This window comes from Anastrepha obliqua, chromosome 4 (genome assembly GCF_027943255.1).
Source record: "Anastrepha obliqua isolate idAnaObli1 chromosome 4, idAnaObli1_1.0, whole genome shotgun sequence".
NCBI lineage: Eukaryota > Metazoa > Arthropoda > Insecta > Diptera > Tephritidae > Anastrepha > Anastrepha obliqua.
Window position 1 is genome coordinate 27,195,409 of NC_072895.1, and position 11,666 is coordinate 27,207,074.

Below are 11,666 nucleotides of genomic sequence, written 5' to 3' on the forward strand. Positions count from 1 at the left end.
CTAAATTAAACACTTGAATAACATTAAAAAATTTAATTAAATTTAATTGAAAATATGAAATTACATTAAAAAATTAAATAGAAAATTAAAATAAATTAAAAAATTAAATGACATCAAAAAATTAATTTAAATAAAAAAACTAAATTAAAAAATTAAATAAAATAAAATAAAAATAATGAAATTACATTAAAAAATAAAATTAAAGTACATCAAAAATTTTAATAAAATAAAACAATTTAATTAAATTAAACTAAATTAAAAACTTAAATTAATTTCAAAAATTTAATTAAAATATTAAATTAAATTAAGTTAAATTAAAAAATTAAATGACATAAAGATTTAATTAAATTAAAAAATTTATTTACATTAAACTTTTACATTACATTAAACATTAAATTTAAAAATTTGTTTAGTTGAAAAAATAAATTAAATTAAAAAAAAAAATTAAATAAAAGCAAATAACTCAAAGTTTTTTAATTATTAAAATTGTATTAAATTAAAATAGATTAAAATACAATTAAATTTAATTTAATTATGTTAAATAAAGTGATACGTATTTTTTATTTTTTATCTTATTAACGTATCTTAAAGCATAAACATAATAACGTTTTGATATTACAACTACAAAAATTTTCATGAAACTTTATATTAAATCCAAAAACTATATTAAATTAATTCGAATTAAATTAAGGTTAGTCAGAAGCCGGAAAAAATGATGATTTTCAATAATTTTTTTTGCTAGTCAGTTGCTTTATTTTACAAAAATAAAAACTAGCATTAATACATCATCTTGCGACTTGACTTTGGAAAAAATTAAAAAAAAAAATTAAAAATGGTAAAAGTTATCGCTGTTTGTGTGGAGCCCGTTTCTCCAGAAGTCTCTTGCGGTGATCATCACAAGTTCTTGGAGATTCATCTAAAATCAATCGGAAATTAGTTTTTTTAATAGATGAACTTGTGTCCCATTGAAGCTTTTTTCCAAAATTAACAATATGGCGGCCTCAGGAAATATTTTTCAGATTTTCGAGAAAAAAACCGACAGTTAATTGTTTAAAAAAATCGAAATTTAAAAAAAAAAAACCTTCGATCAGGCACGAGTTTTTTTATGTTTTTCAAAAGCAGTAAAAATTTTTTTGAAATCTACCAAGCGGTTTTTAAGTTACAGTGATCACCAGTTCAAACAACATAGTTTTGAGAAAAACGCATTTAATGTTTTGCGAACGCTCCAGAGCGCCCAAGCACTCTTTGTTAATTATTGAATAATTCGGAAAAGAATTTGTGGGTTCACTTCAAGTTTTCACACAATATTTTTAAGATAGAAAAGACTTTAAGAAAATCCAAAAAAAAATCAAATTTTTTGATAGTTCCGACTACCCCTAACCCCTTAAGTAAAATTAAATCATATAAAATAAAATTATATAAAATTAAATTGTATAAAATTAAATATATTAAAATAAAATAAAAAAATTTATTTAATTTAAAAAAATATTGTAACCAATAATACGTAATATAAGCGTTTAATTCGCAATAAATTAAATTAATCTTAATACTGTTTAAGACTGTTTTTTGATTTTATCTACTTTCACATAAAATGAACAGTTAACTAATTTCTTAAATTGATTTTAGCAGCAACCTCGGTTACATCCACGATGGTGCGAATAATGAGGTGGCGCCTATTGTAATACCGTTGTTTTGCTCTCAGCAAATTTGATAATAGGCCTCTTATGGTATATTCGCCACTTCTATGCTCGGCTAACGAAAAATTTGCCTGTGAAAGCAACAACAAAGTTGTCGAGCAAGATTCGCCGCTAACTAGTTTGATTGTACCTCAAGGCGAATTGAATACCTCTTCTCTATCATTCTTGGTTATGCCTCATAAAACTGATACAACCCATTATTTTACAAACAAATGTAATTTTAGGCAGCTCTATTCCAGCGCTGTCGGTGACCGCCGTAGCCAGCGTGAGTTGCTGCGTTACTACCATTCGAAATTCGGAGAACGATCTTTCTTCCTAACATTTTTCTAGCCTCTTCTAATCTAAATGTGATGTTTATAATGATGTAAAATATAATTTTCTCAAAAATTAGGTCAATAATTCACTCAATTCTATGTAGCTTTCCTTTCTTTTTTAATCATCTGGTCACATTGTTGGCGATTGCGATTATTGTTGGTGTTGGATATTATTCGTGTGTTCTTTGTGCGTTTGTTATTTGTGTGTGATATTCTTTCACCCTACTTAGATTTTTTTCAAAGTTTGTTCTTCTCTTCGGAGCAATCAAATCTCTCTCGCGATTGGGTGGTTTTAGATATAAAAAAGCACTAAAATGCCCATTTAAAGAATGAAAAATAGCAAATTTTTGTTGAATTCTTTAAGTAAGAATTTTATATTCGTGAATAATTTTCTTTACTGTGTGCGTTTTTTTTTAATAAGTTTAAAACTTATGTTAAGAAAATTAAAACAAAAGGCCGAAAAACACTTTTTTACTATATTTGAGGTTATGTAACAAGACAAGTTACTCCTCTTTCAAAAAGGTCGTTTCTTCAGTAATGTCTGGTTTTTGTTTTTTTTTCTTGTTTTTTTTCTACTATGAATACACCTCTATCGCTTTAATTCGTATTCAGTAAATTCAAAGACTTTTTAAAATTTACATAAAGGTTTGAAATGTTAAAAAGAGCTGAGAGAAGAAGATCCAATATTCTTGCGTAACCTCAAAAGCAGCAAAAAATTAGATTTGCACTTTCAAAACATCAAATTTTATAAGAATCCACACATTTTCAATAGCACTGAAGATTTTCAATAGCTTTCAAGGCAAGAGTTTCCTTTCTTAGCCTTCTTTTTTTAAATAAACAATTTTTTGTCAACTTACAATTTTGGTATCTTTAACCTAAAAAAACAAAAACACCAAACCCAAACATTTCGCATTTTGGATATAAGAAAGCACTATATTTATTGCGAAGACCAAAGGGTTGGCAGCACTATACAACTACACGAATGTGACGTCACACACTCTCTGATAAACGCAATCATGTTTCTATCATTCTTGAGTTCTATTATATCAATTGCCCGAATTTGTATTGATGACCGCCTTCACCAGCTTGAAAATCTCGCTTCTCTTCTACTTTATTTTCTAGCAATCAAGATGGAGTTGGACGTTTAAAAGCATACTTTTTCGTTAGTAACTTATCGTTAAGAGAGAAAGCTAAAGTCTTGCGCACTCTTCAAATATAGAAAATTTGGAAATAAAGAAAATTAAGCGTACTATTATGTATGTATCTGCCAGTTGTAATTTAAGGTATTTTTCGTTAATTTTTATTTATATCATCCCTGCACATAAAACAGCTCTGTAATTACAAATGTCAGTTTGACATTTCAGTTCTGCCAACTTGACGCAAAAACAAAGAAAATGTCTTCCTTTACTAAAAATTCGTGTCTGTGTTAAGGACGTGTTTAAATACTTTTTAAGTGTTTTAACAGGTAAATTTAAAAAAAATTGTTATAAAATGATCTCAAATGTGTTTGGCGCCGCTGCGTTGCGTGTAGTATGTGAATTTTTTTTTAATAAATTAATTAAGTTAGTGTAATGGAGCACACGTGGATTTCTGATTCTGTGTCGCCCATCCAAATGTCAAATACGAAACGCGGAACACGAAACTTTCGAGGTTATGTTGCCCATGTAGCGCAGCGGTTGCTTTACACAAAATTAATTTTATTTGCTGATTTGTGGTAGCTTTTTCATAGTTTTTCTACTTTTATTTATAGAACAGCCGCAACAATGTCTGGTACAACCGCCACTATTCGCACCCGCAAGTTCATGACAAACCGCCTGCTTGCCCGCAAACAAATGGTTTGCGACGTCTTGCACCCCGGTTTGTCTTCGGTCAACAAGAAAGATATCCGTGAGAAATTAGCTGCTATGTACAAAGTAACACCTGATGTCTGCTTTGTCTTTGGCTTCCGCACCAACTTCGGTGGTGGCCGCTCGACTGGTTTCGCGCTCATCTACGACACATTAAACTATGCCAAGAAATTCGAACCCAAATACCGTCTTGCGCGTCATGGACTCTTCGAACAGAAGAAACAGACCCGTAAACAGCGTAAGGAACGCCGCAACAGAATGAAGAAGGTGCGTGGTACTGCCAAGTCAAAGATCGGTCAATCCGCCAAGAAGTAAATTCTCAGCATAGAGTAAAAACAGGAGCAAATGCAGTTCCATATATTCCAAAAGTTTCTTTCTTCAAATTTTGTCAAGGGCGCACGTATGTTCATGCTTTATATCAACAAATCAAAACGGATATAGTTTTATACTTTGTTTACTTTTGAATTGATCTGCATATGGACAGATTATTGATGATTGGCGTATGGACACATTTGTTTCTATAATTTTTTAAGTAAATAAACTTCAATTTGAAAGTAAAAAGTGGCATGAACTGGTTATTCATTCGTTATAGAAATAGATATTAGCATGATTACGGCCTTCGTATGGCTAAATTACTATTTGATATTGGCGTGTATTATATTTTGTCTTTGTTCAGCCTACAAATTTGCACGGGTTGGTCCGGGATTACCATTCCGAAGTGTGCAAGTTCGAATCTCCGAGCATGAAACACCAAATGATAGAAAGGGTTTTCTAGTAACGGTCGCTCTTCGACAGAAAGTAGGAAATTTTCGGGTATACTGCTGCCGGTGTAAAACTATAGGCCTCAATTTGTGTAAAACATCAAGACGCGCACCACAATTAGGAGAACGAGCTCGGCCAACCAACCAAAAAAAGGTGTAAGCACCAATTATATTTATTTATCCTTAGGCAACTAGAACACGGACGTGAATATATCGCTCTAGCTATAAGAAAACTTGGCCATCCACGTTGTCCATCTAAAAGGTGCTGTAGAAACATTAGGTTATGTTCTCATTAAAAGGGAACGACTACGTTACAGATCTCCGTGTTCGATGGTCTATGAGAACTACGTTCATAACAACTCCTTCGCATAACCCTTGATATTTTGCCTGGTTGGTCAAGTCCCTTTGAATTACTTATTGGGTTCACAGGTCTACAGAATTATTTTTTACTGTTTGCCTTCAAAGGTATCTTTCTTTTCATGGTTTTGAGAATATGTATTGTGGGTAAAAACCCATAAAAACGTATTTCTGGTTGTTGTAGCAGCATAAACATTCCCCATACTTACATACGGGGAATGCTGCTGGAGTGACAGTCCTTGGCCGGATATAAATCCGGGTCGTTTCGGTAACGTAGAACCGACTGTTTTGGTGGTTTTTATCAGTTCCAAACAAAATAAATAGTTTTAAATAAAAAGTTAGCACATGAAAGCCTGTGATTAGGATCGAATTGCAAGTTATAAAATTAAATTAAGCTAAACATATTAAAATGACTACTCCGGGGCTCTTGGTGGCCGGCGTATCCGAATGGATTCGTGCATGACTACCATTCAGAAGTGCAGAGGTTCGAAAGCTGGAGTACGAAACACCAATTGAGAGAGAAAATTTTCTCAAATGGCGGTCGCTCCTCAGTAGGCAAACGCAAAATTTCATGTATATTTGAGCAATAAGAAGTCTCCTGATAAAAAACATCTGCCGTTATATAAATTAAAAAAACGCAAATAAACAAGCATTTAAATCAAAAGAAAAGTATCTTGGTTTTTTTTTTTTTTTTTTCAATGTTGTATTTGGTTTTCTAAACGGCTTGGACACATAGACGTTATTAAAATGCGTAAAGTTGGTTATTGCTGTTGTAGCAGCAGGAACATTCCCCAACATATACGGGGAATGCTGCTGAAGTGACAGTTCTTGGCCAGATATAAATCCGGGTCGTTCCGATTACGTAGAACCGACTGTCGTGGGAACGAGGGTTGATCTTCGATATCTGCTTCAGTTTTTATCTTCGAAAAAATATTTAGTACCGTTACATTAAACTCAAAAATTTCTATCGAGCTCATTTTTGGAGTTTGATATCTGAGCGTTAAATATTCATATTTATTGCTTAATTTTTTGTCAATTTAATGGCCGCAGATAATACCCACCATTATTTGTTTGTTAAATGTCCCCCCCTTTTATAAATATTAAATGAATTGGGAAGCTTGATATAATAAATGGGAGGCATAATTTCTGGAATCAATATTAATATTTTATATTCATATTCAAACTTAACCCACACAATACAAAACATGGCCTACTTTCTATGTGAATATAATAATTTGAACAGAAGTCGTGAGTAGTTGCACATGCAAAATATCTGGCAACTCTTAAAGCCTTACCTTCCCATTCAATTCGCCTTGCCTTCCCAGCATGCTAAATATATGAATTCGCCGAGCCATGTGCATTGTCAGCTGTTGATTCCAAACGTATTTTTGTTTACATTTTTTCATAAGAAAATAAAAAGCTAACATCCACGCCCGCAATGTTCAAAAAGGATATAAGTCCTTTTACCACACTGGGCTTACGGCCCTGGTTGACCAAGCAGCTGCAAAAATTGGGTAAATAAAATTCCTATACACCCACATAGAAACATTCAAACAATCTTATTTTTTTACTTATAGGGCTTAAGACTGCTACACCTATACAGCAAAGTTGTATTCCTGCAATACTTGCCGGCCGTGACTGCATTGGAGCTGCCAAGACGGGATCTGGTAAAACATTCGCATTTGCTCTGCCCATACTCGAAAAACTGAGTGAGGAACCGACCAGTCACTTTGCATTAATACTAACGCCTACACATGAACTTGCTTATCAGGTAAATGCAGGTATAAGAAATTTTAAATAAGATATTTTCAAGTAGAATTTTTTCGCTTCAGATTTCGGAACAGTTTCTGGTTGCAGGCCAGCCCATGGGGGTGCGTGTATGTGTCGTTTCAGGTGGAACGGATCAAATGATCGAAAGCCAAAAACTTATGCAACGCCCCCACATTGTTGTTGCCATGCCTGGACGCCTGGCTGACCATCTTACTGGTTGTGATACTTTTTCTTTCGATAACCTCAAATATTTGGTGGTAGACGAGGCAGATCGTATGTTGAATGGGGATTTCGACGAAAGTTTGGCCGTAATTGAACGTTGCCTGCCAAAAGAGAGGCAAAACCTTTTCTTCTCAGCCACAATGAAGGACTTCATGAAGGAATCAAGTATATTTCCAATCGCACAAGACGTAAGACATTTTTTATGGATTCAAGTCAGAAGATGCTGAAGTTTGATCATAATTTTTAGTGTTTCGAATGGTCGGAGGAGTCTGAGGTAGCAACAGTGGATACACTTGATCAACGTTACATGCTGTGTGCCGACTACGACCGCGATATGGTATTAATTGAAGCCTTGCGAAAATACCGCGAAGAAAATGAAAATTCAAATGTCATGATTTTCACCAACACAAAGAAGTAAAAGCCAAAAACGAGTGGTTACTTTTACAAGTTATAAGAATTACTTTATTATATATTCCTCTAGATACTGCCAGCTTCTGTCTATGACGCTGAATAATATGGGTATTGAGAATGTCTGCTTGCACGGGTTTTTGCGTCAGAAGGAGCGAGTTGCCGCATTAAACCGTTTTAAGTCGAACCATATTCGAACGCTCATCGCTACTGATGTAGCCGCACGTGGACTGGATATACCCAGTGTACAACTGGTAATCAATCATCGCCTACCACGTACACCGAAAGAATATATACACCGAGTTGGGCGCACAGCTCGTGCAGGCCGTAAAGGCATGGCCATTTCTATATTTAGATTCCCACGGGATTTAGAATTGCTCGGTGAGATTGAAGCGGAAATAAATACGAAACTAACCGAGCATCCTCTTGATCGTGAGTATTAAATTTTTTTTTTAAGTTATGTGTACCTATGTATATATGCATGTACAACTTTGGACAATTCCACATTGCAGAACGCATGGTAGAACGCATTTTTATGCAAGTGAATGTGACACGCCGTGAATCAGAAATACAATTGGATAATAACGATTTTGATGAACGCGCTCAAAATTACAGGCGCAAACAGTGGATCTTAGAGGGCAAAGATCCCGATGCAATGGAAGAAGCGTATGTAGCTTTTATTAATGAAGCCTACGCCTATATAAATATAAATTAATTCCGAAAAATTGTTCGTCTTACAGTTTTCGAAAAAAGCAACGAGATAAGCTACGTGAAGCTCGTCGCCAACGTAAGGAACGCCAAAAAGAATGGGCGGAAAAGGAACAAACACTCACGCAAGATGAGCGTTTCCGAACTGTCGATGCTACCCGGTTTGAGAAACGTATAAAATCAAAACTTATTAAAGGAAAAGAAGCAAAGGGGGATGGTGGGAAAGCAGTGGCTGGTAAATCAAATAGAGGATTGCAATTAGCAAGTAAATCAAAACTAATTAAGAAAAATAATTTGAATAAGAACGCAAAACAATTAATTTTTAAAAACAAAAACAACGCTAATATAAATAAAAAGAAACAAGCGGCCTAGAATATCTGCAAAATTTAAAATTGGTGAAAATTAAATTTCAATTTTTTTTTCTTTAATTGTAAATAAACAAGTAGATTTATCGCGAATTCCGGAGCAAGCCGGTCATTTAAGAAGCTTTCAGCAAAGTTGTACAGGGAATATTGTATGCTATTACAACAATAATAAACTACAGAAACCTGTTACAGTAGAAGCCCGATAAGTGCAATACCGATAACTGCAATTTCGCGGAAAGTACAATTCGATTTTGAGTCCATAGAAAACTCGAAAAGAGCAATAAAAAATTGCAATTTTCGGGCGCAAAAGAATTCTTGTTCGAAGAAATTTTTTACTTAATACGGCAATGTATTTGCGTTCATCACGCACGAAGACACAGCTTTATAGCTATGCACAGTTATGGTTCTCGGAATTATTGCGACCAAAAACACTCTTCTCACGCTTTGTGATTTTTGATTTTTACAAATAACTGTAAAATTGTATCGCTGATATCATAAAATATGGCATCGAATCGTTTGTGACATTCAACACGCGTTAGTTTCAAGCTGGTCCTTGAGAGTAAAACAATCGTTCGGAGTTTGAATCATTTTTTTTTTGCTTTCATCAAATAGAATCATGGGAAAAGTGAAAAAGAATCTACATTTTCTTACATTGAAAGAAAGAGATGAGATTCTCCAAAAAATTGAAAAAGGCGTTAAACAACGAGATCTTGCATTCGAATACAAAGTTGATTGCGCAACGATTTGCCGAATAAAAAAACAATCCCGTTCATTAAAAGAAAATGCATACAATTCATTTTCACTTGGAAATAAACGGAAAACTTTGCGGTTTGGCAATCATCCAGAGCTCGAGAAGCGTTTGTACCAGTTTTTCATGAATCAGCGGCGACGAAATGCTCTTGTTTCTAGCTTGATATTGAAAAGCAAAGCATTAAAAATATTTGATGAAATAAAAAAGGATGGAGAACAATTCAATGCAAGTGATGGATGGTTTTCGCGATTCAAGAAACGCTTCGGACGTCGCTATTTGACCGTGACTGGTGAATCATTATCTTGTGATCCAGAAGCCATTGAGCCATTTAAGGAAAAATTGACGGCGAGAATCGCTGAAAAAGGATATGTAACATCACAAATATATAATGCTGATGAAACGGGGCTCTTTTGGAAACTTTTGCCAAATAAAACCTACGTTTCGAAAGATGAAAAGAGTGCTCCAGGCAACAAAGTTTCAAAAGATCGAATCAGTGTTCTTTTGTATGCAAATGGTGATGCCATTGGATATCGAAATTGACGACCCCCTTCTTGTTGGAGGATTACAACGGTTAAATGAGATGGTCGAAAACTATGTGGGTGAAGCAGGCACAGATGAAATCCGCAATTGGGTTTTGGAAATAGGAATAGATGAAGGTGATAGTGAAGCCAATGAACCCGAAGATACTACTCAAGAAGAAACAACCGAAAAAGTCCAGCATGAATCGATTTTCGTCTGTGCCAATACAATTTTGAAATGGGGTGAACAGAACGATGTACTGTCATTCAATCAGATCGCTTGTTTGCATGATATCCGATCAAAAGCACTTGAAAAGTGTTACGAGAAAACGCAATCGAAAATAACAAAGTTTTTCCAAAAAAAATAATTTAATTTTGGAGCACACACTCATATGTCCTTCCGCATTGATCTCTTTGTATTAATTTCAATAAATATGTATTCATTTTTCTTGAATATCGACCTTTTGAGCTCATTAATTGCATTGAATAGAGTTAAAATATTTTTCCCTAGGTATTCCTCGATCCACAGGAGAAATTCGCAAAAGTGCAATTTTTCGCTAAGTGCAATCATTGCTGAAATTTTCCAATTGTACTTATCGGGCTTCTACTGTACTACACTTTGAACTTAGCCTATTCATATGCGCTCTTAAACCCACGCACCTAACACCCCTGTCTCTCTGAATCCAATCTGTCAAAACAGTACGTTACCTGAGCTTACCGTTAGATGAGTTAGACGGTGACGATCGGTAACTGGCAGAGCTACAACAACAACATAAACCTGATAGAAATATCTTCATGATATTTTGCTCTGTTCAATCGATTTTTTTTTAATAAGTCGTCACATAAGCGTACCAAAAAACATCTTTACTTAAGCCTCCGTTGGATAGCCGAGTCTGGTCAGACTTTTTCGACTTTGGACGTGAATTTAACTTATTTCTATAATAGCTTTCTGAACTTTAAAAACCGCTTAAAAACGATCCTTGAACAGGATGAAAAAAGGCCGGACCCGGATGCCCAACAGAAGGTTTTAAATAAGGTATCCAGGGAACGGCTAAAGACGAGGACCAGTAAGAAGTATTTTGTGAACTCTGAACCCATATGCTATCGGAAGGGATTTAACGACATGAAAATTTGCGAATGAACTCAATTTTTTCGAGGGATTAACAAATTATTACGACTTATTGAAATTCTTGAATTAAGGAGTCTCAAAGTATCGCAATTCCATTGTATGTAAAAAAATCCCGCACTATTGTGGTTGTAGTTGAAGTGGTTGACTATTTAACGACTTGCGCCATTTTACTACCACTGTTCTCGTGTAATGTCTTTGTTTTGTTTGATGTTTTTTTTTTTTTTTTTTTTTTTTGAACCAGATCCATTTCGTGAGATCTAATAGAGCAGCAAACTTTTTATCTGTATATCTTGCTGTAAAAAGGCTTACCGAAGTCTTGGTCTAGCTAGAAGTGGACATTCACATAAGTAGTGAAAAAGACTGACAGCTTCTGCAGATAGGATTGAACGGAAAGTTGAGTCTGGTTGCATGATCACCTACCTACCAATGACCAGTAAGGGTTACAGTGATACGTGAAATGCTTGGGCGAGGCCATTCTAACAGGTAATTCGTCCGCTGGATGTCGTACGACGACCTAAAGCATAGTAGTGTCAAGCAGTGGATGTTTTTATTGCCTTGCATGAGGTAGCAACTGCCACCACCTCTGTCAAGCCTAGTGCTGAACTTTTTCTAGCTAGCTTTTGTGCTTTCTCATTACCCTCTATATTCCTATGTAACTGGGAACCCATATCAGAGTGATTTGAAGCCAATGATCAAGCAGTTCTAGTTCCTATCTACACTGTAAAACTAGTTTGGATGAAACTCTCGCAGTGTACAACCAAATATGACTTTCACTTTACTCCGACTCCGTAGAAAAGCACGTTTTCCGGGCCTCTCGAA

At 34.7% G+C, this 11,666-nt stretch overlaps 2 protein-coding genes across 3 annotated transcripts; both read left to right on the top strand.

The window, feature by feature from the left end:
* Positions 1-3,361: 3,361 nt before the first annotated feature.
* LOC129245796 (40S ribosomal protein S24) lies at positions 3,362-4,419 on the top strand. 2 transcript variants are annotated; one of them, XM_054884188.1, is made up of 2 exons: positions 3,362-3,476; positions 3,762-4,419. In XM_054884188.1, the coding sequence occupies exon 2, from the start codon at positions 3,775-3,777 to the stop codon at positions 4,171-4,173; it is 399 nt and encodes a 132-aa protein (XP_054740163.1). In that variant the 5' UTR covers positions 3,362-3,476; positions 3,762-3,774; the 3' UTR covers positions 4,174-4,419. The 2 variants fall into 2 exon arrangements, with proteins under 2 accessions (XP_054740163.1, XP_054740164.1); XM_054884189.1 differs by having other exon boundaries at positions 3,401-3,476; positions 3,741-4,419.
* A 1,918-nt stretch (positions 4,420-6,337) lies between these two features.
* Positions 6,338-8,476, top strand: LOC129244505 (probable ATP-dependent RNA helicase Dbp45A). The gene is made up of 7 exons (XM_054882168.1): positions 6,338-6,490; positions 6,554-6,747; positions 6,809-7,156; positions 7,216-7,382; positions 7,450-7,808; positions 7,889-8,042; positions 8,117-8,476. The coding sequence occupies exons 1-7, from the start codon at positions 6,415-6,417 to the stop codon at positions 8,454-8,456; spliced, it is 1,638 nt and encodes a 545-aa protein (XP_054738143.1). The 5' UTR covers positions 6,338-6,414; the 3' UTR covers positions 8,457-8,476.
* Positions 8,477-11,666: the final 3,190 nt, after the last annotated feature.